Below are 27,565 nucleotides of genomic sequence, written 5' to 3'. Positions count from 1 at the left end.
CACAACCTGCAAAGCCTTTCCTACATGAATCCTTCCATTTGGGTCTGTGAAAAGCATGGAAGCACAGCTTGATTTCCTTTTGTTTTCCAGCAATGTCAGTGCTGCAGGTTCTTGCTGGCACCTCCCTGCAGGTCAAGGATCCCACTTTTCCATGCCTCTCACTATCTAGCTGTGCCTGCAAAGACCTGCAGTGTGGACATGGCCCACATGCCAGTGCAGAGCCAAACATCAAATGAAAACAGAAAGCGAGGTGAAAGGAAAACCTTCTGAATCTCACAGCATCCTAAGGCAAACAGCAGGAGAAAGTTCAGGGGAAATGGTACACATCACCTCTGGCTGGACGTTGGAGTGGCTGTGGAGCAGTGATGAGATGGGGAGCAGGAGTGACTTCCCGAAAAGGTTGTCTCTGTTTCCCTTCGGATCACGTGCTCGGTGGCAGAAACATTCTTAGAAATATACTGTAAGACATGAGGAATCACACAGATCAGCCATCAGTTTGTGAATGCTGCCACAGAGAAATATAGCTGGCTTGAATACTTCTGGTGAAATCAGGTGAGGACTGGGCGAACCCAGAAGCTCCACAACCTATGGGAAAAGACAAGGAAGGTGAAGGCTCTTCTCTGCCCCTTCATTTTGAACACTAGAAATAGGGCCATGGCATGGGGACTGCAGAAGGGTATGGAGAGACAAGGGGTTCCCCAGAGGAAAGTGGTGCCATGTGTAGCTGCTGAGCAGAGACACGTCTGCCCACAGGAGGTTACACCAGCAAAAAGAGAAGGACATGAAATCCGTCAGAGACTGGAGTCCTACAGAAACACCAGGTGTGATCCAAATATTTATGCTGAGATATTTCTTCATCCATCAACCAACACTGCTTCTCACAGGGACACTAAGATCTCTGCAGGAGGCAGTACTTTGGGGCTAGGGGACTGTGGTTCTCAGAAATTCCCTTTTCCCCTTCCTTCATGGTTGGGATTCATCCTAGCCAAATTTTACCATCCAAAGGATGACCCAGTAGAGCTTGTAGCTGATTCAATGGACTCGTTTTCCTCGGCACTTCTTGTTTGGCTCTGCCTCCCCCTTCCCTTTTTCTGACCCCTTCCAAGGCCTTGGTCCAGCAAGGTCCTTAAACCCCTTGAGTTTATGGAGTTTCACTGAAGTCACAAGAGTGGCTGAGCTGCTCTTCTGGATCCAGTCCTAAAGACTTAAATCATTCTCATCAGTCTGACACTGGCACCCCATCAGGACATCCCACCTTGCCCAGGCCACAACTCCTGGTATGGGCACGTGGGCTGATGGAGTGCTGACCAGATGACCATGAAGTGCTTCAGCACAACGTGGTCACCACGGCAGCTCCGGTCACTGCCCTGCTGATCCCATTTGTCATCCCGCAAAGTGGGACTTGACGAGACAGCTTAATAAACAGGAAACTTTGGGAACAACTCTCTTAGCGGAAGTCGGGGTCACACTTGATTCACCAAAACAAGCCTGTCCCAAGTGCCCCAATCTCATCCTGTACTTCGAAGTAAAATAACATTTCCCTTCAGATGTTGGTTTTGGAAATGTTTTTATGCGGAATCTCATCTCTCCGCTCAAGTTTGTTAGTGTTTTGCTCCTCACGGGCTTGCACACAGGTGTGTAAGCACACACACCCACGCCAAATCCCTGGTGGAAAACAGCCTGCAGGGAGATGGAGACAAAGGGTCTTACATCGGCCATCTGGATTTCCTCGGGATCCAAACGTGGATGGCTCGGCCCGTTCGCGAGGCTCCGGTTCTGATGGGCGGGGCACATGTTCTGCCGTAAGTGGTTATGCATTTGTTTCCTTTGTTTCCTTCAAAACAGAAAAGAAAAAAAAAAAATCTATTAGGAAGACTTCTCTCATGGGGCTCTGTGCCCCCAGAGACAGTAGAGGAGGCAAGTCTTGGACACATGGATGTTCCCATGGTGTTTGTGGAAAGTTGCAAACAAGAAGGAACAAGGCATTCAGCACTTAACACATTCTGCTGCTTTTCCAAACAAAAGGTGAACTTTTGTTGTCATGGACAATTTGGGAAGCTGGGTCCAGGGTCCCTTTTTCAGGACAAGGTCCAGCCCAATGCAGCTGAGCCAGGGACACCGTGGTGCTGGGAAGGGAAGAGAAAGGTGGGGAGAAGGAAAATGGAGAACAAGTCCTGTCTTGGCCTTGGTGGAAAGGCACTTGACCTGTCCTGCATGAAGGACAAAGTGGCAAAGCCTGCCCATGCCCCTGGTTGGACACCATGACCCAGGGACACCTCAGACTGAGATGAAGTGCAGTCTAAGTAGGGAGAAAAGGTGCTGTCCAGGCAGGAAAGGTTGGCCATAAAAGAGGTTCCCAAGCCTCTTGTTAAATGGAGATTGCTCCAAAAGTCCCTGGAATGTCCACAGCTGAGCCCACAACTCCTGCACAAAAGCCCAGTGGGCTTCTGCTGTCAGAAGGTGAGCCGCTGGCTTGGGGTCAGCTTTTCCCAGTGACACAGCATCACCTGGCTGGGCAAAATGATGCTGTTTCAGGGGATAAGCAGATGGTCCCAGGAAAACATTCTGGTCAGGCACAGCCTGGGAAATGGCTTCACTGGCCTCATGCATGAGACCTTCCTGGGAACACCACAGCAGAGCATCTCCTTAAAATAGCATTTGGGTGAAGAGCAGGAGAGTGTGAAGCATGGACACTGCCACTCACTAACCTCTGGTCAGCTCTTGTCTGCCAGCCACCCATACTCACTTGGTTTTACAGTAAGCTACCACACAGACGATGCCCACCACAAGCAAGGCCACACAGATTCCCGTGATGGTTAAAACTCTTTTCTGGTAGAGCTCTTCTGCTTCTGCAAATGGAGAGAAAGGATCCAGTTATAAACAGGCTCCAGCACCAGGGGTGCCTCTGGCTGCACAGGAACCAGCACTGCGTGTGGGTAAGACAGAGGACAAGGCTCGGGCACACCTCCTACCAATCCACTGTCCATCTAAGAGCTGCCCCAAACCTGAGCCCAGCTAGCCCAACCTCACTCACCCCTCGAGAGACCTTCACTCCTTTTGTCTCCCTGCACCTTGGCCCTCTCTCACTTGGTAGCTCACCCCTTCTGCACTCACACTTCTCACTTTCCCTTCTTCTCCCACAGTGACTAATCTCAAAAAGCCCCAGGACTTTCCTCTCCCTTCCACCCTTTGTGGTGCCTCCATCACCTACCAAGGAAGCCCTCGAGCACCCCCCACTCACCACGAGCACACGTGCCCTGTGATGCCCTGATCACACGTTCTGCTCAGAATGCCTTTGCCTTGCAGCTGCTGCATGCCCTGGAGCTCGGTGGTGTCCTACAACCACTGAGCAACAGGCCCCAAAGCATGTAGGCGCTGAAAGGGACATCCTAGAACAGTCAAAAAGCAGCATGAGGATGGAAAAGTGACAGCGCGTTCGACAAAGAAAAGGGAGTGGAGTAATTGAAATACAGTCACCAGTGATGGAATTTTAATGGAACCCTAGGAAGCGATTCATTCCATTGCTCCAGGTAGCTCAGAGGCACACACAGAACACAAGCAGCTTGCTGCTGCTTCTGTCAAATGTCACCGTGTGCCATGAACCACCTTTCAAACCAGAAAAGTCACTTGTGTCAAAAACTAGACCATGCTGGAAGTGAGGTAATTCATTCCCATCAATCAAAGTTCCCAGGAAATGCTTGGATATCACTTGGAGCGTAACTGAGCTACACCTAGGCAGTAATCCCATGGCAAGGACACCTCTTCCTCCGTGGCTACACCAGAGCAGATGCTCTACTCGGTGGCATCCAGCACTTTGGTTCTCCAGTTGGATGACTGGAGAAGGATTCAGTGCACAGCTGCCATGGGTGTTTCAGTTCAGCATCTATGACTGATGTCCTCATGCCCCCACACTGTGTGTTAATGTTCAAGTCATTGGGGTTTGTGCCTTCTTGAATATTCATTGAAATCTTTATTTTGTGTAGATTAGTGAGTAAGAGTCATGCCATGGCTGCTGTGCTTCACCACGCCCCTCAAAATACCTTGCATGGGTTTTATGAAACCCCCAGTGCTACCAAACACTCAAATACAAAACCAGAAAAGAAATAAAGGTCTAGGTCTGGGACTAGATTTTAACAAAAAAAAAATTGAGAGGGAAACAATGAAACCTCCCAGATAAGTGAATATTTAGAACAATTTCAGCTTGCCATGTTAGGAAGGAAAAGGCATTTTTGGAAGGAAAAAAAAAAGGCATAAGGAAAAATGTTCATCTCTTTATAAGTCTCAAAATGGGAATGGAGAAAGGTTTGGTGAACAAGGGCTGAGAATGACAGCCCTGGTATGAAGATGCAAAGCAGAGCTTGCTTGTGGTTATTTTCCCTATAATGAACCAGGTGGAACTGGAATGGGGAGAGGACCCACTCTGAGGTGAAACACCTCATTCAGTGACGTGCTTCCCTTGTATGGGTGCCCTGTTCCAGGCATCAGCAACCATGGCAGACAAGTTTTCTTGCTCTTGCACACCTCTAGGACCGGGATTCTACCAGTACAGCGCTCTCCTTCAGACAGGAATTTCAGGGATTTTGTATGAATTAGGAAAACCAGGTAGGATTACGTCCTGGTTACAGATTGCACTGGGCAAGAATTTTGCTACTACCCAGCAAAAACTACTTTAACCAAAAAAAGGGCTGGACAGGAGGTCTGTTTTGACCATGGACTCATCCATCAAGCCAATTCTTTCAAAGATTCTTCACCAGCAATATTTTTGCTACAAAGACTTTTTTTCTTAAGCATAAATAATTACCTTTGAATCATGGAGGAGAAATAAAGAGCAAAGTCATCAAAACTATGGTTTCTTGTGGTTTTGTTGGTGGTTTTGTTTTGGGTTTTTTTGGTTGGTTTTGGGGTTTTTTGTGTTGGGTTGGTTTTTGGGGTTTTTTTGGGTTTTTTTTTCCTATTACATGACAAAATTCTTCACCTGAGGCTCAAAACCCAGTCTCTGTTCTGGTGATCATGTCAAATATGGGACCTTGACTCTGACATGCCTGACTGTGCTGAACCTTCACCTGAATTGCACAGGAAATGTTTCAGTTCGTCAGAAATGCAGATTTAGCCTCTCTGTCTTGAGCTGACAGCTCTGCTGCGTGAAGCAGTGAAGCGTGAGGCTGTGCATCACCGCTGCAAACTAAAAATTGAATGACCTGCCGATAGTAATTCAGCTTGGCTCCCAACATCTCATTAAAGCTGATGCTTTATAACAGCACCTTCACGTTGCCCAAAACCATCTCGACAGCGGCAGAAAGAAAATAAGAGAGTGCACACTACAATTTCTGTATTTGAGCAGGTAAGATCCTGGAGCAGGACTTGTCCATTTGTGTCTCTATGCTCTACAAACACCACGTCTTCATCAGCAGCATCGTCACTCTACAGCAGCAAACGCTATGAACAAACCATGTGGTGCCACACAATGCCGACAGAATCACAGTCCAGCCATGGTGTCACAGCAAGGCATGACAGTGACAGACGAATGACAGAGAAGAGACGACTGCAGACTGGGAACAGGATGTGTGCGGTTCTGTGATGACATTGAGAATGGGTGAGGAAAAGGACAAGAGGTCAACAAAAAAAGGGATGTCAAAAATCCTCGATTTTAACGTTTATTTAAGTGTATTAGCATTAGCAGCACCGCTTTCTCTGAGACACCTGACCGTAAAATTCACACGTTTTCTGCAGTGGGGAGGAACTGTCACCGGTCCTGGGGGATCAGGCATGCAAATACTAGAGAGATCAGCATCTCCAGCTTCAGCTAGTGCATGTTCCTCCACCTCAGGGGCCTGAGAGGGCAATTTAGGATCCTGAAGTGAAAGACTGGTGTCCCCATATCTCCAGCAAATGGAATGGAAGCATCTTCATATGAAGATCTACTCTGGCTGACACTGTTGGATCAATGATGTAAGTTAAGTGATAAATTATAGGATCATCATAGAATCATAGAATGGTTTAGGTTGGAAGAGACCTTAAAGCTCATCTCATTCCAACCCCCTGGGACACCTTCCACTAGACCAGGTTACCCAGTCTCTCTACTCTCATCTGACCAGCCCTCCCTGCTCTTGGCTCGTACGCTCCAGGGAAACCTCACCTCAAAGATTTGATTTCCCAAGTGCTTACTCAAAAGATAACTTGATTTATTTCTAAAAAAAAGACTGAGGAGAATGGAAGGAAAATAATATGATTATGAGCAGCTGGGCAGGAGTGAATAAATGCCCAAAGGGGATATTTTTAAATCATTTAAGTTAGTGCAGTGTTTTTCCAAGCTTGCCACCTTGGTGCTCAGCATCACACCCTCCTCTCTCATGGGGAACTAATGACTTCCCTGGGATTTAGTTTTCTAGACTAAACTCACCTCATGCTATCTTTTTTTGAACAAGCTCCTCCCAGTCAAGAACCAAAAATGAGCCACTAAACTTTGGGAGGAGAAATGGCAAAGCCCATCCTGACCCTTGGTAGGATCCAGTGGAGGTTAGTGCGTGTGGAATGGCAATTTCTATAAAAGCCATCAATCTTCCTAAAATTTGCCTTCCCATTCCTGGAATGCCTGCCCCTGCTGGCAACCTTTTGGATGGACACAAACTCCTGCTTTTCAGTTAAATACACAAAAGCGTGTTAAATGGAGATGTATGGCAATTGTAACATCCCAGTCACGCCACACACACCAGGCTGCTACTTGGAACAAAGAAAAAAGTGCTGCTAAAAATAAATACACCTGCTTTTTTATAGGTTTACATTTAGAATTTGTGATTTGGTTTGTTTTTTGGTTTTGTTTTGCCTTTTTTTTTTTTTTTTTTTCCAATCCAAACATCTATCTTGGTGCCAGGGAAGTGAACAGAACAACTGATTTTTTAATCATCCCATTAAAGCCATAAATATAATGTGGGAAGCTCTTAATGGCTTCTGATTAATAAATGAATGGTTGTTCCATACCCTTTAATTCAAATCCAAGATGCTCTGCCAATGCAGAAAGAAGACAAGGAAGAGAAAGAGAAAAAGAAAAACAGGTCTGTCAGAGAACTCTCAAATACAAACACACACACCGTGCAGTTACAGCAGGTTAGCTTTTGGTAGGCTCAGCAGCAGTCACACAGACACTGTATGCTTCAGAGCATTTCAAATCCCCACCATGTTATGCAAAGAAAGACCCAAACAAATTGCAGTGGGAGTTCATTATGAATTCTTTCAGTTAATTATGAATTCTTTTGAGATGAGCCATGTTTGTTAGTACCTGATATGGAATTCACAGTTTAGGCAGGGAGAAGGGAAAAAAAAAAAAAAAAAGGAAAGGTACACTTGTTCTGAAACAACTCCTGACAGGTCAAAACACAAAGAGACTGCAGGAACCTGGGAAAAACCATTCCCTCCCTTTCTACAGGCCAGATCTGCCCTGCACGGGTTCCCACGCCCCTGGGTGCCTGGGGGCTGAGCACCAGAGGGACACAGATGTGTGGGTGTGTGCCCGGGGCCCTGAGGCTTTGCCAGCCCCATTCTGCTGCCCAGTCTGGCCTGGGGTGCACGGTGTCACCAGGCAGACAGCCTGTCCACCTCCTCATGGCCTGTCAGTGGTGCCAGCACCACTCTGGGCAGCTCAGAGCTGCCTCCAACCGCGGGCGCTGCCAGGGATGAGCTGCCCGGGCAAGGCAACGAGTCCCTCGCAGATCTGGAAGTGCAAATTGCACTGCGAGTTCCCCTCAAGCCTGTGGTCTTCCCAATTTCACTTCTGCTGTGGTTCTGGTTTGTTTTAGAAACACGAGCATGCTGCAAAAGAGCCCAGATTGCAGCATCTGCTTTCAGGTTAATATTCGTAACAAGTGTGAGATTGCAGTTCATCTTGCAGGGACAGTGCTAAGCACAGGAGTTTACCCAAGGAATCAACAACACAGTTATCCAGAACAGGTACCCTGATTTTTAGTAATTTTCCTGGTACAGATCTCTCCTAAAGACAGTTTTTCTTGCATAAACATTAAAGTTCTCCATACTTACCACTGTACACAACTGTGAGCTCTGCTGCTCCCAAGCACCATACACACAAGATTATTTGCAGCTTGGAGATGTCCAGATTTATTCACTATATTTTCCATAGGAAGTGCTTTGATTTATTTACTATATTTTCCATAGGAAGTGCTTTGTGCTGCACAGAAATATTGGCTTTCTTTTGCAATGCTGTTCAAAATTTAGGTGGGGGGGGGGATTTAGCACTAATCATTACGGAACATGTAAACACGCGTTCTAAAGCAGGTTCTTCTCTTCAAATCAATGCTGATGTTTGGGGTTTTTTTTTGGGGGGGGGGATAGGGAGTTGGGTGGGTTTTTAAAATTTTATATAATTTAAAGGCCACAAAATCTGGCTGCTCTCTGCTTCACATCTCACATGTGGAAAAAACTCTAAAAGAAAACCCCTCTACAGTGCATTTCACAGGCATTTTGCACAAGCTGCAGTGACATGGACAAAATGTGGTGGGCAGCAGAGAACTGGACAGAATATATTCATCCCAAACCTCCTGGTTATCACATCCAGCCCTGACCTATTCCTGAGTAATTCTATCATTGCACACACTGACACTGACAAATGCACGTAGAGATACCTCAAATTTCAGCCATAAATCTAAGCTGATGGTCCATCTGATAGCTGCATACTGCCTATCCTGCCACATTTCCTGCCTGTTCCAGGATTTGCTGCAACATCTGCCAATACAAATGGATGCAATTCAACTCATTTCCATGATTTTTTTGCCTGTGCAAACAGAGGTGGTGGGCAGGACCTGAGGAGCTTGAGCCTTCCCCCTGTCCCTCTCAACTACAGCTGTCATGCTTTTGGCTCCCCAACCTCAGATACAGTTGAGATCCCTGGATCTCAGTTACAGGTTCCCTGAGCAGCAGGAAAACCATGCAAGCACACAGCAGCTGGAGTGTACCTGCCTTCCTGAGCCTACAAACCCACCAGCAGCTCTGCAGGGGGAGAAAGCCTTTCCCCAGCCTGTGCTCCTGTATCTGATTCCATGGTTACTCAACACTTCTCCAGCAGCATTTCAGGATACAGACACTGCTTCTCTATCACCCATAACTGAACTCACCAAACAGGGAGTCACTTTCCCCTTCCCATCCCTTGGAGTCCATCCCAGCATGGGCAGGTATTGCCTTCTCTGATGGGATGGTGAAGGAGGAGATGCTTCAGGAGCAGGCTGGGATTTGGAGGGTTTCTGTTCTCCAAAGAAGAGACTCTTCAAAATAATTCAGCACTTTGCAATCCAGACAGAGGCTAATAAGGTGGCCCCAGCTCTGAATTCAGCAGAGGGGCATCATCTTCACAAATGTGGTTTACCACATAGTGTGTGCTGATTTCATATCAACAGCACTCCAACTGCTACCAAACATGTTTGAGAGATCAAAATTTCTCCTGGAGACAACAACTTATTATGGATTGGAGCAAAAGGAATTTCTGACTGTGCACCATGGTTGAAAGAAGTCTCTTTTATGGTTCTAATATATCTATCAGGAAAAGCACTATATCTTTAAAAGCTTTGGGTAATATTTTCTGCTAGGTGGAGAAGATGTTCAGCATGGTCATATAGTCATGAAATCGCCTGGGTTGGAAGGGGTCTTAAAAATCACCTCATTCCAACCTCCTGCCATGGGCAGGGACACCTTCCACTAGCCCAGGTTGCTCCAAGCCCCATCTAACCCAGCCTTGGACACTTCCAGGGATCCAGGGGCAGCCACAGCTTCTCTGGGCAACCTGTGCCAGGGTCCCCCCACCCTCACAGGGAAGAATTCCTTCCTAAAATCTAATCTAAACCTGTCCCCTGCCAGTGTGAAGCCATTCCTTCTTGTCCTCTCACTGTCAGTCCTTGTAAATAGTCTCTCTCCATCTTTCCTGTAAATTGCCTTCAGGTACTGGAAGGTTGCAGCTGGGTCACCCCAAAGCTTCTCTTCTCCAGACTGAACAATCCCAGCTGTCTCAGCCTTTCCTCCCAGCAGAGCTGCTCCATCCCTCTGATCACCCTGGTGGCCTCCTCTGGACTTGCTCCAACTGATCTGTTCAGGGGTGCCCAGAAACCTTTGGGCAACAGTCCCCTCTGCATCCCTTAACCCCAGAGCAGGAAGCAGGAGGTCCAGGAGGGTCCTCCAGCTCCTGCAGACAGGGATTCCCTCCACTGGGAATGGAGGTGGGGAGGTGTATTGTACCCCAGGCTCGTGGCAGGGGGAGCCTTTGGCATGGCTAAAATGAAGTGGATGAATCCCAGCAGTAGAGACAAACTGGCAGTGCTGTTTCTCACCATCAGACAAAAGGCAAAGTCCTACATTTACCTCACCTGCAGTGACTTTGTGACTAAGGTTTTGCCTATGACGTATTTTACTTATTTTTAAAAGATGGACAGACAAAAACACTTCATCTAAAATATTCTTGTAGGAGAAACACCACAAGCAAGATGATTCTCACTGATCTGTAGATTTATAGGATGATTAGGAAGGATAAAAGCCTCAGCAAACAGCTGTGAAAAGTGGGCCTGTGCTCACTTGGACTTCAGGTTGTCCAAGAATGTTGATAAGATGTTTAGTTACTGTGCATTATTCCCCCCAGACACACTCTCTGGAGCACAGAGCATGCTCCAAGGCATGAAACAAAGTGGAGAGTTGACTTCTGAGGGCCAGCAAGAAAATACATGTTATTGATAATCAGTTGTACTGACAAGAGCAGCATTTGCAGGACCCTGATCCAGGTTTCTCCCAGTGGGTACAGGGAGCAATGCAAGACAGTGGGACAATGCAGGGACAGAGGACACTGTGCCTGTGTTAAGAACTGGGCAATACATGGAATCTTCAAGTACAGAAAGTCTGTAAACTTTCCCTAAACTCCACAGACATTTAGCTTGACCAGTACGGTAACAATAAAAATAATTTGGTTGGCCTCAAAAATCCTGATACACAACAACAGAGCATTCAAACTCTGCTGTGGATGAGCATCCAGTTAACTTCAGGAGATCCCAAAGGGCAACCTGTACTGCTTCCAGGGGAGAGAAATCACCCTGCTATGAAAAACCCCAAACACCTTGCAATTACCCAGCCACACCAAAGCGTAGCCATCACCCTGTAATTCAGTGGTCAGCAGTTATCATGTCACTGAAAGGAAGCTGCAGAATGTTTGTGGAATTTAAAATGCTGCTAAATATTGGTTTGGGGGTCAGATGAGTAAGGGGTGGAGGAGGAAGCAGAAAAGTAGGTAAAATATTCTTTTGCTTATTGCAATCACAGCAGGTAGAAAACTACTACTGAAAAAAAAGGAAGTGAGCAGAGAAGCTACAATTCAGATCAAGACCTTCCCAGAAAAACTTGAAGTGGTTCATTTATCCCTTTGCTCATGAGGACACTTTTCCTCAGCGTCAGGAGCAAGGTTTCCAAACCTCACCCATCAGAAAGGTGACTTCAGAGTGCAAGGGACCATCCTTCAGAGAAACAAGAAGCCTCTCACCTAATAAACCTACACTGCTCCAGTTCCACAGTGGTTTAGCCTGAAGCAATGAAGCCAGTTGTGGGAACAGGTTGAAGAGAAAGCTGCTCTCCCAATGGATACTGGAAAACCTTCTCTGTGTTTCCAAGCAGACAAGTAGGAAAACTCCAACTATGAATTAAAAATCAATTTGTAAAGAAACCACAATTAAATATGGGGTAAAAATGAAGAATATGCTAGATGACATTGTATATGACTGTCAGCTCTGTTCCAGGGTGTTTACAGGCAGGCTACAGGCTGCAGCTTTAATTGGGACACAAAGTAGAAAATGAAAATGTTTCACTAACCAAGATGATGAATGGTATGACATTTGTCCTCCAAATCAGTGATGATTATTTGGGAACACAAATAAACAGCAAAGTTAAGATGAAGTTTGGGTTTCCATAGACAAGAGGCAAGCATAAATATGAAACTCTACCCCAAATTTCTAACTTGTTCCATAAATCACAAATGAAAAGAATACAAAAGTGCAGACTTAGGAAATGTATAAATATTCCTACTGACCATGTTTAACTTCCAGTTTCTCAGCCCCACCAGGAGTGAAATAACTACCAATGTGCTTCATGAAACCTTTATAACCAGCCAGCCCAAAGCCTGGCAATTTATTAGTAAAATTCCATGAAGGTTTTACAGAGACCTGAAAAGATGCTTGCAGAAGAGAGAATATAGAGCTAGGTCCTTATCTGATGTAAAACAGGCAGCAACAGGCAGCTATGGAATAGAGATGCCAGCACAGCTTTTTAAAAAAAAAAAAGAAAGAGTTTCTTAGAAGGAAGGATGAATTTGGACATGCTTCTGCCTTCTGGGAAGAGCTGCAAGCCATAGCTGTGCCTGTGAAGGAGGCAGCTCTCCACTGGGTGAGTCTCCAGCACCCACTAGAAGCTCTTAGAATTCCTGATTCTTTTGGATGTTGCTAACCTTTTCACCCAGGTGTGCCAGCAGAGAGGAAAATCTGGCTGCAGATGCTTAGTGGTCTGTGGATACCTGTGCTGTGGATTCATTCTGCCTGTGGGTCAAGAATTTGATGTGTTTTGTTCTCACTAATGCATGGACAGCCAGACAGAGACACCTGTGACCCTGCAGGTACCTGTACCACAGTACCAGGAGCCATGAGTTTGTCTCTGGAGACATTTGAAATAGAAATTTGAAGACATAGACAATAGAAATTTGAAGACCTTGATGTGAAAAGCATATTAGCAAGAGGATTTAATGACTCATCACCATGGAAATAATTCTCTCTCTTCTCATCTACCAGGTCATCCCTCTCTTTTGTGTGGCAATTGCAGACAATCACTGTCCTCTCAGTTCAACACCGTTAACTCTCCTTCAGTCTAAATTACAATTGCTACTACAATTAAATGTTGATTTAGTGCCCCTCAGTTATATTGTGCAGTCTCTATAAGGCTTTCTTCTCACAGGTTAGTTAAAACCTAAACAACGTGACCTCCTAACCCTGACCCATCAGCCAATTCCTTATGTGTGGATGGAGGAGCGTGCACAGAGACCCGCTGAGATCAGTGACATTTCATACTGACAAAAGGCATCTAGACAGGCTTAAGTCAGCACATCTTTTTCTTCTCAGATATGTACCTTTCAGCTATTTTAATGGGAGTGAGTGAGCAGTTGTTTGCTCTGACATCTCCCCTTCCTTCTGCTGGCAGGTTTTCTGTTTCGATGACTCTGGGAAAGCCATTTGTCCTCACTGCCCTACAGCTGACCTATGGCAAACAGGACACAGCTTTTAAGTTTCCCTGGATGTGGGGTTGCTATGTCTCAGTGCCTCAGGGCCCTTCATCTGCATTGGGTTGTTGTCCATCACTGGTGGCAGCTCAGCCCTCGCCACTGTGGGACAGAAAAAACACACTGCCTCAGATCTGCTTGCAGTGTGAGCCTTGCTCAAAAACAGACCATCAGGGTGGCTCAGACTAACTCAGGCTCAGCCTAAAGGCAGGCTCAGAGAGCTGACACAGCCAGGTACCACAGCTCTGCTCAGAAGTGGCACCTGGCTGGGTCAGAGCTGTGGTGTCTGTTTGCGCTTCGCATCCATTTTCTCAGGTAAGCGGCTGGTTTAGGAATGCTTCACTTTTCTTCTGCAATACCTCAACACATTCCCAAGCTACAATGTAAAGTCATAAGCTGACAAGAACCACCTGCTGACCTGAATCACTTGCTTGAATTCTGCTGTTGCAAATTCCTACCAAAAGCAAACTCTATTCATTCAAACAAGGGCTGAGTCGGGACTGGCTGGGGGGGGTCTCTGGGCCCAATAATACAATTCCTAATGAGTTTCTCTGTACCAATCTGTCAGAAAACAGCAACAGTGTGAAGATGACATGGAAAAAATCTCCAAGTTTAACATTTCCTCTTCCTTTTCAAGTAGTGGTGTATACACCCAGAAGGGCTGGCAGTGGGTACTCATAGGGTTGTAACAGTGGCATAGAGAAACACCACATGCAAGAAAACCTGTTTAAATACACCTCATTTTCATCTTAATGACTGCAGTGGTCTAGCAGGTGCTTTGGGCAATCAAAGACAAACAAACCTCCAGAGCTACCTGTCAAACAGACAAAGACAGCCTGAATTCATGGAGAACATGGGGAGTTTTATATGAATAAGTGTTTAAACTGGAGAGATAGGAAGCTGCTCCCAAAAGGAAGGTACACAACATCTGGCACGATGCTGGGATGCTGCACCACCTCCATCTGTGGCCCAAATTCAGCAAAGTATCTGCCATACCTTTTCAGAACAGCATCTGCAATTTAGTTCACTGCAAACTCTCCCTCAGCCCTGGGAAAAGTTGTTGTAATATTTATTATTTATATTAACGAATCAGAAGGTTCCAATCTAGGCCTGGAAACCTCAAATACCCCAAATACATTTAAAACACCACCAATGTAGGTGTCCTTACTTACTATTTAAGTATCTGTCAAATGCTGGCAGTGTTATCAAATCATGAATCAGGACAGAGCTATTTTATTTCCAGTGGAAATGCCTGAACCTCGTTTAATCTGTTTCAGCTTTTGACCTGTCAGAACCCATGTGGGATGAAGCACTGAGTGAATTATAGAGCAACAGCAACTTCTACTGTGCCCAAATTATTGATTAAAGTAGAAAGTTAGCATTTGCAGGGTCCACACTCAGGTGAAATGCCTTTCCTATTCAGAAAATCAGCAAGTTTAGTGCAGGATTTTCTGCAGAGCTGCCTCTACTTATATTACCCACCTGTGACCTGAAAGTGAAAAAAGCTATAAACACATATGAATCATCTTCTTACATGAATTTTATCCAAGTTCAGACAGGTAGCCTGGATTGTTAAGCTGTTTTTACCTTACTATGCTGTGGTTAAAGCAGAGCTGAGGTAGGAAATGTACACGTGTCAGTTTTAAAGCTGGCATTGTTCCTTCAACACGTGAACAAAATTAAAACAAATCTCAGTCCCATAAAAAGCTGGATTCTGCAGGCTGGGGGAAAAAAAAAACAACCACGCAGTTTACTCCTGCAATGAATGCTCTGAAAAGGTGTTTTCCTGACAGAAAACTCATTTCCCCCCTGTTTTGGTTTTGCAGCATGGTAGCAGTAATGCTTAAACCTGTTGGGCACCACCTTATGAAACATGGCACAAATCAGCTTCACCAGGTGAGCATCCCACTGGTGTTTGCAGCCAGGGGCCCTGACACCAAGATCTTCCAAGTGGGAAGGAAACCCTTCTGCATCCCCTGAAGGATCAAACCAGAACGTTTTGCTTTGTCATTTTAGAGAGAGCTTACTCGGATGTTGGAGCCTGGGAGGATAAATCAATGGAGGGTTCAGCTTCGGAAGCCAATTTGGAACAAAAGGCGATGTAAAAACATCGAGCTGTCCCAAGGGCCTCGCAAAGTCCATTTGCATTTGTCTGTATGCTCCACGGAAGGGAGTTTAATTCGAGCACTTGCCAGCTATTAGCACGTGCTAATGAGACTCCTGCTATTGCCAGCTCAGGATGGGAACTGCAGGATTCCTCACAGAGCGGTGGGAGAGGGCAATCAAGGAGTCATCCTGAAGAGGCATTTCTCCTCTGGTTCCCACTAATTAAAGCCTCTTTTGTGGCTCTTTTTGGAAAGCCTCTTTTTAAACCCACCACTTGTGGTGGTCCACGTGGCCGGCATGGAGGCAGGATGGGGCACAGGGAGGGGCACAGGATGGGGCACAGCCAGGACCACTGTGGCTGAGTTCCTGCACTGTAACTGTGCCTCTTTTCAGGTCAGTCCTTACCCTGACCAGGATCCCACTGATGCTGGGACATTGTCGGAATAGGGACCCGGAAAAATTATCCAGCTTGACCAAAATGAGCTAATGATGTCTATAAGTGAGACCTGTAGGAACTGGAAACTAGAGAACCGGGGAGAATTAAGTGCAAAGGCTATTTACACCTGCTGAATATGTTAAAGCATTGTCACTGTAGTGAGACACAACCCAACATGCAAGGCTGTCCAACCCCCTAGGACAGGCAGGAACATCTCCATGTCCAGGAGGGATGGAGAACTCCTTGAGATGCCCAGCTGGTAGGTTTAGCCTGTATCCTGCGTGACACGGAGGCGTGGGAAGCCCTGAGGCAGTGGCAGCCACCAGTGCAACCTCTGGGTCACAGACTGTGAAGTGATTTCATTACAGTCACGCCCTCACTGTGATTTCCTCCGTTGGTACAAGGAGACTCACCCCCCTCACCCCCAAAGAGTGACAGCAAAACACACACATCTCCTGCCCTGCCCAGCAGTGTCTGGGGACAGCAGTGCTGGCAGGCACAGCTCCACACACAGCTTGTCTCACACAGCACACCCACCACATAACCCTGGGCCTCGTTTGCCTTTTGCCTGAGAAGAGCAAGCAGCGTTCAGTTCAATCAGAAATGAAAGCAGAGCCCATTCCAACAACCGGGGGGACAACAAGAGCCCCCAGTTCTCCTCCTGGGCACGGTCACAGCTCCTCTTGGGGCCAAGCAGAGCTGGGAGCGCACAAGGCAGGGAGAGGGCTCTTGGAGAACAGAAGAACCTGCTTTAAGGACATGACACAGAGCTACAACAACGAGGGAGAGAGAGAAGTAGAAAGAGACATACTGGAGAAGCTGACCATTGCGAAATGCTGACACCGGTCTCCTGTGAATTCGATCGGACACCTACCGGAAGAAAGAAAACCAGAAAGAGAGAAACAAGATAGCAAAATGACACCCAAACAGGCTGAGCTGAGGCCCCTTCAGGTCCCTTGCACGGCTTCTATCCATCTGCTCTCAGCCTTCACCCTTACCTGCAGCCCTAAGCCCTAGCCCAAAGCTGACACCAACAGCCATCCCTGACTAGACCATTCTACATCCACCGCTGTGCCCGGGAGGTTTTAAGGAGTGTGGTGCATTTTTTGTCTTCAAACATACTTTGCTTAGGTTCTGGCATGTACAATCGCAAAGGCAGTTTCTCCAAACATCTCTGTCCGAAGAATCCGTTTGGACATCTGGAGGGGAAAAGGGGAGAAATCACAGAACATGTCTGGCACAGTTCTTGAGGTCAGAAATTAAAAAAAAAAAAAAAAAGTGCATTGTGATGAATGAAAAAAAAAAAAAAATAAAGGTTTTACATGTGTATTTACTCTTTGCTTTGCTTGAACCAGGCACCTGCAAACATCAGTATTCCAGCTCTGGGTTTGACCTGGGCCTTCAAGCAGGCACCAAACCCTCCTGCCCTGTCCTGCTCTGCCTGCCTCCTTCCTTCTCACCTGTGAGAAGCACCAGCTAGTAGGAAGATTGAGATGGGCTGGATGCTACTTTCAGAGACTCCGAGGAGCTGCTCTCTAGACAAGACTGGCAAGAGGCACCACAGAGCAGTGAGTGGCTGCTCAGGCGACAGCGAGCGTTGGGCATGGAAAGTGTGTCCCTGTTATCACCCCTGAAGTACCCAGGGGGTGCTCCAGGGAAAAGGGGTTATGTGGCAGTTAGAGAGAAAGCATGTGCAGAGTCTCTGTGTTAACAGAGAGAGAGGGACAGAGAAGAAAGCTGAGCCAAAAAGGTGTCACATGCTGTCCAGCTGCAAGGCTCTCTCAGGGTATCCCAGCCAAAATCATCTGATGGGCCGGGATGTGCCAGCTCGTGGCCACCAGTTACACCCTGGAATGATGCTAGAGTGGCAGGGAAGATGCCCTGCAGATGAAGGCCACCAGGCACAGGTACCAGCCCAAGAATATCCCCCCAATTGAGCCAGGCTTTGGGAGCCCAGGGGCATGGGGAGGGGCCATGAAGGTGCAGCAGCACCAGCACCCTCTGTGTTGTGTCCCACCACAGCTGCAGATGAACCTGGGATGCAACAGGAGCCCAACCTTGGGTGGCCAAACACTTCTCCCCCAGGCACTTGTCTTTCTCCCTCACTTCACATCTTTTCTTCTGGATTCCTTGGATAGTCCTGCAAAGTATCCCCAGCTTTCTTGACGTCCCAGCTCTCACCTGCCTGTCCCACAACTCACTCCCTTCTCAACCAGCCTCTCCCTCCTCTGAGCTCTTTATAGCATCCTAACACCTGTTTTCCAGCTTCCCAGGGTAAGTGGGGTTGCAGGCTCTGCACCTTGTACACATCAGACCTGCCTCGGTCTCAGCTGTCACCCACTAGATCCGGATACACCTCTGAATCCTGCATGATCCAAGGAGAAGATACAGCCAGTTAAAGGCTGCATAATCACTCCATCCCATCTACTGTCCTTCTGCACCTCAACACTTCCAAAGCTCCAAACCTGTCCTTTCATAAAGAACCATTTCCCAGTTCTTCAAGGCAGGGTTTTCCAGGTCCAAGGAATATTCCACCTGCTATCCCTCTCACAGAAGCAAGCTTTGGAAAGCCCTGAATGGCCTACCTGGCTTTGGTACTTGATTTCTTGCTGGATTTCACTGCAGTTTTGGTGGGCCTGCGCTGTGCAAAAAAACCCCAGTGCACCTTCACTGCCCATGACTAAAACTGGTTTTTGTGTTGGACAGCATTTGTTTTTTGGGACACTTCCATGTGGGAGTGTGCTGGGTGACCTCAAGGGCATGGCTCTGCATGAGACAGCACTGAGCTTCCCAGTCAGACACTTCAGCTTCTCAGTATCCAAGTCACTTACTTCTGAAACTGGAAATTTGACTACCTGGTCAGGCAAATATGTTTGAAAAATTCCCTCTCTTTTCTCATTCTTGGATGTTCATTTTGGAGCACAAGAAAGAGAGACACAACCAGCAATGCCATTTCAGCTCCCAAGGAAAGCCCAGCCCAAGGGGTCACCATCAGACAGGAGGCCTCTTGACTTTCCCTGTGATGAAGCAGAAGAAGCTGGTGCTGGGAAGTGAAGAAGAAGTTCCTTTGGCAATCAAAGAGTACAAACCTGAGGCAGCTTGGGTGGCACATACTCACAAGGACAGCCCCAGGGAAGCAGGACTTTGGAGAAACCTTCAAGAGACTGCACTGGGGTTTGATGAAGGCATCCAAAATAGAAAGTGTCTTCCCAATCCTTTTTGAAGTTTACTCATCACCACTGACAGAGTCAGGAACTTATTCACAGTCTTCAAAGGAATCCAGTTTAGCTTGCAACGTGCTTCCCATTTTTCTGGGATCTGAGATTCCATGGGTGTTGTGAGCACACCCAAGGGCCTCGAGGGTGCTGCTGAATGAAGCAAACCTCCCACCCACCCCAGCAAGGGGTGCTTTGTCTGAAAGAAGCTAAAACTGTCTCAGGTGCTAAAAACTTGCTCATCTGCAAGAGGTGAGCCAAGGCTGGAACTCCAGCGTGACCGAGGCTGTGTGCCCTGAAGGAAACACTGAAAAGAACAGTGAAAATGGCAGGAAGGAAATAAAAACCCAGAGAAAGAAATCGGTGACACATGAAAAAGCAAAACAGAAAGGTGTCAAAGAAGCTTTGATGCCCTGACAGCTACCATATAGCCCATCTTCAGATCTCTGCAGACAGCAGAGTGTGGGTGGGGAGAAGAGCTTTCTAGACAGAAGGCAGTAGATAACTGTCTTCTCTGTGTCTAGGACAGCTCAGGCTTTTCATCTTTAGTTACTAGTGAATCAGCACTGGGAAAAGTGACAGAAAAAAAGCCCTCACGAACAGGAGCACCTTCTGTCACCTCCCAAAGTAGTGTGCAAACTGTTGGGACACAAATGATGCCCAGGTGGACCTGGGTTCTGGCTCCTCATAAGCAAGGCTGCAGGCAGAAACAGTGACCAGGGGACCTTTGAGACCATGCAGTAGTTTTGGTTACTTTCTTTTCAGCTGTCTCTTACTTCTAGGCTGGTGAAGACAATTTGTCATTTATCACTGTGGCTCCAGATGTACTTCTAGGAAAGAAATTTCCAGTGTGCATGGCACATGGGTGTCCCAGTCTGGACAAGAAGATCAATGAATTCTGCAGCAGAATCTGCTGCCAGAGGTAAGGGCTTCTGGGCAGCTCTTCTTCAGTGAGGGATATGCTGAAGTCAAGGCTCACCAAAGTTGAGAGCCACAAGATGGTCTTTGATCATGGCATCCTTCTTCCTGCACATTTGACCCCAAGTCAAGAGATTTTGTCTGGCTGTCCGAGAAAAACAGAGTCCCTCCTTCTCTGGAAAGCTCTTGCAGGGACTACATGCATGGTGGACTATTCCTGCAAAGAAAACCTTTGGAGTTTCTTGTCCCCTCACTGCTGTCACAGAGGCCCAATGGGTCTCTTCTCGAAGGCCAAAGGAAAAGGACAAAGATGTGTCTGCAGGAACAGCCCTGGGGAAGTAAAAGGCTGCACCAACCTCTTGCAGACAGCACCTTGTCCCCTCTCCAGCCAGAGTGGAGAACCCCAAAACTGCCCTGGCTTAACTCCATCCCTCTGTGCCTGATTGCCACATCTCAAACTTACTTGCAAATACAATTTGTAAAACTGGTCAGGGATTTTTCTGTCCAGATTCTGTTTTCTGTTGTTGCTGGAAAATGTCCAATTCTTTCAACTTTGACCCTGAGACCTCAAAAACATCCACAAAGTTTTGCTCTTGGGTTCAGGGGGAATTGCAGTGAAATATTTACATGGTAACAAAAATGCAGTAAGATGATTAGCCAAATAAAGCATCTCAAAAAGTGTAAGCCAAAATGGTTTGAAGGATCCATTTCTATGTTGTTTGCAGAGCACTTATTCCAGAAAATTGAGAAACTGTGACATTTTACCCTCTATCAGGGCAGAGCAATAATTATTTTTAATTATTATTTGCTACTATTAATTAATAACATCATTATCATAATGTTCCTGATGGAAGTAAAACTTTTGCTGCCCAGCTGTTGATCTAAATATTGCAAGCATTGGCACATTTCCTTTGCTTCCCTAGATCTTAATTAAAATATGCCCAATTCACCAGGTCACATAAAGCAATCCATGTTACAGAAGAATGTGAATGAGCAGGTGCTTCAAAATAATGGGATAAGGAGAAGCTGCAGCAGGAGGACACAATGCACTGATGTAAGCAAATGGGGAAAAAAAACCTCTTTCAAGCATGTTGCTTTTTTGTGCAAAGGGTTGAAAAAGAAGACAGTTCTGTCATTGTCCCCTGACCAGTCCCAGATGATCAGGCTCTGGAGAGCCACAAAAGGCTGGACTCCACAAAATCACTGATGGGAAGAAAAGAAAGCAACCAGAATAAATGCAGAGGCCTTATCCAGAGCAGCTAATCAAGGCATGTTTGCTGTGCAGTGGAGTCCAAACCTCAGGGACATCCACTGCTGGGCTCGGTGAAGGCAGCAGCGCCGTGGGCTCTGTACTGTTGTCTTCCCCGAGCCCTGGAGTTGCAGGATCAGCTTCCACACTCTGATGGGGCTCAAGGGTCTGACACAGCTACATGTGCATTAAACAGGACACAGTGAACAGGATGCACAGACGGGCCACTTGAACCTGAAAAGGCGCCTGATCTCGTCACCCAAGATAAACAGCGTGAGAAACCCAAGGAACGAGTCCTGGCTGGTTCAGGGGATTTGGAACAGGATGTGGAGATTTTTCACCCCCAGCTCAACAGTGCAGGCTCTGCGTTTCCAGGGGCGTTGCAACACCTCCCCACAGCAGTGCTCGTATGTCCATGGCAGAGTGACATCCTCGTGGTTGTGCAATGAGCCCCAAATGCCACGGGGAGGGGTGGCACAGCTCTGGGCACTGCAGGGGAGCTGAGCAAGCTATGGCCATGGGGGATCTGCCTGGTGTTCACCCCTTTGGATGGAGCTCTGGGAAAAGCACGCCCAAGCTGCCAGCATGGCTAACCCTCCTGAACGCTCTGTCCCTTTCCTGGGAAAATCTGCAGGCAACAGTATACATGGAGGAGGTGAACATGAGATTTGGAAAATTGGTGACTGGGATACATCAGCTAGATTAGAAATGAACTGATCTTTTCTCTTTTGCTTTGTTTTGGGTTTTATTCTCTCTTTGACTTACACTTTTTGCCTGAGGTGCTCTGACCTCACTCCCTCATGCAATGCAGTGCTGTCACCTCAAACCCAGGAAGTCTGTTTATCTGTCAGCATTTGTAAATCCTTCAGCTTGACTCCTGGTCCAACATGATGAGGGAGTGTTGCTCTGTAGCACTGTTTAAGTCTTTTGATCCCATGCAAGATCCTGGCTCAGGGTCCCAGTCACCTCTGATCACACACAGGAGTCACGAAGAGCATTTAAGTGCAATGATGGCACTTGGCTGTCTTTGTTTGGCTGGGAAGACCCCAACTGTACCTAATGTGTGCCAACACACACTAGCACAGCCCTGTGGCCATGGAACCAGCAATAAAAGATTAGAGCAGCCTCCAGCTACTCTGAGTTGTACCAAGAACCCCGTGGGCTCCAGGATAGAGGCAGACCCAAGACCAGAGGCTGCCAGTCATCCCAACGCTTTGTTCAACTGGACACAACAAACCAGTCACCACTGTCCCATGTCCCAGACCAGCTCAAGGCATTGAGATTTGCTTGTGTGCATCCCTTCTGCAGGCACTGGAATTTCCTCTACTCAGACTCTCCTCTTTCCTACAGTTCTGGTGAGAAACCAGACCAACTCATAAGACCTCTCTGAGCAAAATGGTCTGGAAAAGGGTCAAGAAATTCTTCCTGTCGAAAGCCTGGAGCTTTTTAATTTACAAGGGCTGAGGAGTCAGTTCTGTATGTGTGTGGCTCAGTCATTTCCTAGGTTTATGCCGAAAATTTGCAGAATACCTGAGGCAGATCCCACTTCTCCCATCCAACTTCCAGGTGGTCTGTTTGCAGAGTCAGGATAACAGCAAAGATTGTTTTATGTTCAGGTTTCCTTTGACACAACCATGTGCAGAACTTACTTCAGATCAAGGACAAAATTATGCAAGAACACAATCCAAAAAAGACACAATTTCTGGAGCAGCTCCAAATCCATTCTGGGCTCTTCCTTGGTGAAAAAAAGGAAGACCATTGTCCAAGGTCTAGCTGAAGTGTATTGAAAAGGGAGGGAGGAGGTGGGATTACAAGCAAATACTTTTTTTCCTGAGAATTTAAAAGACCAGGAGGAACACGTTTCTGGGAAGCCTGCTATAAAATAATAATAAAAGGCCAGCTGCCAATTTAGTCGATATCTGCAACAAATCAAGCATGAACCACTTCAGGAGAAGAAATTATTGGAGGACTCAGCTGTTCTTTTTGCTCCAGACTGCCAGGGGGGATATCTACAGGAAGCATCTTCTGTGCTTCTGGACAGCTGCAAACAATGGAATCCACTCCAGGAAGGACAGTGGCAGGTAATAAAAAAGAACACTCTAAACTTCTGATAGCTGGCATTGGAAAGGCCAGTGCTGGGGATCCAGAATCCCCTTAGCACCCAGTGAAGGAGGGCTGCAAGCTGGCACAGGGGGGGCAGAAGACCCTGCTGACTCTAATCAGCAGAGCAAAGTGGAAACAGCACATGGACACACACGTTGTTCCTGGCTGTTCCTGCTCTTGTTTTATCTCTAAGGCCTTTGAAGGGGTTGTGAGCAGAGAGACCCACCAGTCTCCTCCATGCCCACGTCTCAGAGGCACAGTGAGACTGGAGGACCAAGGCCAGCATTTCAGAGATCAGAAGTGCAGGTCAAACCTGCTTTTTTGCCTCCTCTCCTTTCTCCTCCAAGGCTGTATCATGACATCTTTCACAAACCACAGCAGCAGGTCTTCTCTCTTGGTGCAACAAGGAAGCTGTGGAACATGTCAGCACTTTGCCAGTTTGCAGACAGATAGAGGTGAAGTGTGTTTATCCATCAACAGCCTCCCATGTCATTGGGAGAGCCATTTTATGGGAAGCACTATGTTCAGTTCAAATGCTTCTGCATTCCCCAATAGCTGTTGTCCTCTGGAATCCAGAAAATCCAAAGTTACACTACTTCAAAAAGCCAGGATTTCTTATCTTCAGTCTATGATTTAATGATAAAAACACCCAAGGAGAATGAACATGCAGATATCCCCTCAAGCAGCAGGATGAGAAATGACTGTGCTGTGTAGAAGGCACTTGGGTCCCCCGGGTTCCTGTGAACATGGAATCATCTTTTCTGGCAGATGAGCAGTGACAGTGCAGATCTTCACAGCACCTCCTTTTGGGTAACTCTTTCCTGCCCTTCCATACACACCTGTTCAGTGGCCATCTGCTTTTAGCAAGTGGTATCTTAGGAGCTCATCAGAAAAGGCAATCATTTTACCAAAGCAGGGAATCCAGGTTTTCCAATGATATGAAATAATTAGGTCTGTTTTGTGTGGCACATAAAATCTTAATGGATCCATCACTGAGCTTTCCCCCTGTTCATCAGCTGTCAGAGCAGCCTGGTTGGAAGGCAGGCTGTTCCCTCACAAGGCTGGAAGTGCCTGCTGAAGACACTTGATAACTCCCACACCTATCCTTTGTTAGGAAAAACTGATTTTTCCATATGGTAGGAGTTTGGGTAACTTATTGCAATTAGAAGTCGATCCTATCCGAAAAGTCTTGATCTGGATTCAAGTTCTTCCCAAAAGAAACAGCCTTGAAATCCACACTTTTGGCATGACCACGTTGCTTACAGACAGAGAGATTGATTCACACACTCCTCCAGGCTTCAAGCCCTTCCCAGAATGGAATGACTGGAACTGCTGGGGCTTCCTGGGGCTACAGCTATGCCAGAATAGTGGCTGTGACTTTATTTGATCATATGGGGCTTTCCCCATGTTTCCTATGGGGAACACTGGCAAGATGAGCCTACAGTGCCACAAGAAGCCAATGGCAGAGACAACTGCCCTGAAGCTCAGGGTTGTGCTGTCCAAGGGCTGCTCTCACCCCACACACATGGGAGACGTGGAGGGCCACAGCTTCTGGTTTCTGCCCTACCCAGCTCTTTCCATGTCTAAAGGGGTGAGTGGGGGCGAACTGGAAGATGCTGTTCATCCCCTGTCCTTCCACCACAGCTGGCCCTGCACTGGAGGAGAAGGAGAAGGAGAAGGGAGCAGTTGTGCTCGTTGTGATGCAGCCCACAAGCCTTCCAGGATGGTGGTTCTGTTCAGGTGTGTCCTCCAAGGCCTGAGGAGCTGAGGTGTGTAGTGAGCATCACATTCACTCAGTGGTAGTGGAGCTGGGCTGACATCCACAGATGTCACACACCTTAGGCTGTGTCTCCATGGAAAGGTTCTGCACCACACAGGGAGAAAAATGTCAGCTCCAAGCTGGGCACAGGGATGCCTGGGTCACCAGGAAAGCTAGGAAGCTGACTCCCTCTGCTCAGTGAATCCACACCCAGGGCACCACCTCATACTCACTCTGCAGGAGCCCAGGGGCAGGTACAGGTGTGCTCTGGGTACCTACATGTCCATCACTGCCAATCAGACTGCACTGGTTATTCAGTCACTATTAGGCTTGGGGGAGTGAGGGGTGAGATGCTTTTGGGCTTTCTGGCTGTGAACCACAGGGGAAAAAGTCTCACATCCCATTCCACATCCCTCAGACTATGCAGCCCCACTTCAACCTCCTCAAGAAATTTCGTTTTAAGGATAACTTAGTAGGTGTCTCTGTTTTTTATTGCAGGTTTAAAGGGGAGAAATAAATAACCTGCAGTGGCCACAAAGCAGCACAGAGGGGTGAAGAGCTGTGTGCTAAACCTGGGCCCAGGAGATACAGATAGCAGAGGTAAAGGGCAGGTCCCAGCAAGGGACCCACTCCAGTCACGGAGGAGAGGGGACCCAACTTTCCCTGAAGCTGCAGAGGAGAGAGGGAAAAAAGGGGAAAAGAAACAGCCAGGACAAACATATCCTTAGAGAAAGAAAATCCAGGAAAAGTCAACAGTGACACACACACACACAAAAAAAGGGAAAATAAGAATCCTCACCTCCCACCCCTGCCCCTCTGGTGTCCCTTTCTGAACCTGCACAGCTCACGCTGCAATTGCCAGGAGAACTTCAGAGCTCCCCCTCCTCTGGCAGTTGCACAAAGGTCTCCTCTCCCCCAGCCAAGTAGTTTCCATATTGACACAAGAACTCCACTCACTTACTTGCACGACAGCTGATTAATCCCCTCGATGTAGTAGCACACCCCACCATTGACACAATAGGACTTGGCTGTTTCGTTGCATTTTCTGGCGTGCCCGGACCAGGAGGAGAGAGTTGTGGTTACTGCAGGGGAAAACAAGAACACACGCAAAAAGGATGCATTGTTATTTCCTTTGTTGGGCAATTCTGCTTCCTTAGATGGTTTTCAGTTAGTTTGGTTTGCCAAAGTGAAAACCCCAGAGCGACAAACCTCAGCCTGTGCCTTTAGACCCACCTTCACCTCTCCAGGTTCTGGGGCTGCAACCTGACCTTTCCTTTGCCAGAAATAGTGGCCAAGTGAGTGAGGAGTTGAAGGCACATCTTCCTCTGAGCAGCCAGCATGTCAGGGCAAGATCATCCTACTGGCAGGCTGTAGGGGACAGTGCCCCTTTCCCACCTCTCCTTGCCCTCCCCTTGTGCTCAGAACCCTGGGACATCAGGCGAGCAGGAGGTCGAGAGAAAGATGTGCAAGAGAGTCACAGACTCGTGGTGACCTGCTGCTGAGGCCTTGAGCACATCATGAGACTGGACTGAGATCCAGAGATACTGAAGAGGACATTGCACTGCTTCGTATCATTGCGAGGGAGTAAGTTTTCAGAGCCAGAAGCAAGTGCCATCTTTGTCCCAGCAGCAGGTCTAACACAAGCAAGATCAGCTCCATCTCTCCCTCCGTTTTTCTGAGTGTTTCTCTGTCCTGCCTCAAAGACAGAAGTCCAGCAGAACTTCAGCAGGAGAAGTCAGTCAGCCCCAGTTCATGATAAGAGAGAGGCAGCCAGCAGGACTCAAGTTTCCTGGGACACAGGTGCTTTTCCAAATCTAAAATTTCTTTCTGGAGAAAAGCTTTACAACCATGTAAGCTACCAAAAAAAAAAAAAAAAAAAAAGCCCCTGAAGGTGGTCTGCAGAATTTCTCTGTAATTCCCATCTCTGAATGACTCAGACAAACTTACAGCCCAAAACAGATTCTCCACAGGTAAGACAGAGGCTTCTAGGAAGGGAAGAACCTTTTGTTAGAGCAACTGATACAGGTTACAAAAGCTGAGCAGCTTTGGGAAATGCAGACCCATCTTCACATAACTCAGGGAAGGGCTGGGCATTCAAAAGCATTGATTTTTTACAACTGAATACCTAATCTCATTAAAGATAGTCCCCTTTCCTGGGTCCCTTCCTACACACCTTGCCCAGACCCTAACACAGTTACACCTCCAGCAGTGTGGCTATTACCCACTTTCCAGCACCTTTCATGCTGCAGTCAGGTTTCTGAGGAGATACTGTCTTCCATTCTGTCTCCCAAAGCACAAATGAACCTTATGGAGAGGTTAGTGACTTCAGACCCATTCCTGAGACAGAACTCCTCATTGACACAGGATTTGAGGAAGAAGGCTTGAACCAGAGCCCCAGGCGGGAGCTACTCAGAACCATTGGAGGAGCAGCAGGGCAAGACACAGCTTGCCCTGGAGGGAGCTGGGGCTGCTCCCCACTCCT

The 27,565-nt window shown here is 47.2% G+C and overlaps 1 protein-coding gene across 3 annotated transcripts in view; it reads right to left on the bottom strand.

The window, feature by feature from the left end:
* NRG2 (neuregulin 2) overlaps positions 1–27,565 on the bottom strand; it is a 158,851-nt gene that overhangs the window by 6,256 nt on the left and 125,030 nt on the right. For 2 of the 3 annotated variants that reach the window (XM_050312047.1, XM_050312048.1), the window contains 6 exons: positions 26,045–26,165; positions 16,651–16,709; positions 6,979–7,002; positions 2,747–2,849; positions 1,711–1,834; positions 331–458 (listed from right to left, as the gene is read on the bottom strand). In XM_050312047.1, the coding sequence (XP_050168004.1) occupies positions 331–458; positions 1,711–1,834; positions 2,747–2,849; positions 6,979–7,002; positions 16,651–16,709; positions 26,045–26,165 (559 nt within the window). The remainder of the gene's footprint in view (positions 1–330; positions 459–1,710; positions 1,835–2,746; positions 2,850–6,978; positions 7,003–16,650; positions 16,710–26,044; positions 26,166–27,565) is intronic. The other variant, XM_050312046.1, reaches the window with a different exon arrangement.

The sequence above is a fragment of the Myiozetetes cayanensis genome, unplaced genomic scaffold (genome assembly GCF_022539395.1).
Source record: "Myiozetetes cayanensis isolate MyiCay16 unplaced genomic scaffold, myiCay2020 scf17, whole genome shotgun sequence".
Taxonomy (NCBI): Eukaryota; Metazoa; Chordata; class Aves; order Passeriformes; family Tyrannidae; genus Myiozetetes; species Myiozetetes cayanensis.
The sequence above is the reverse complement of the archived record's forward strand: the minus strand, read 5'-3'. Positions and strand labels throughout refer to the sequence as shown.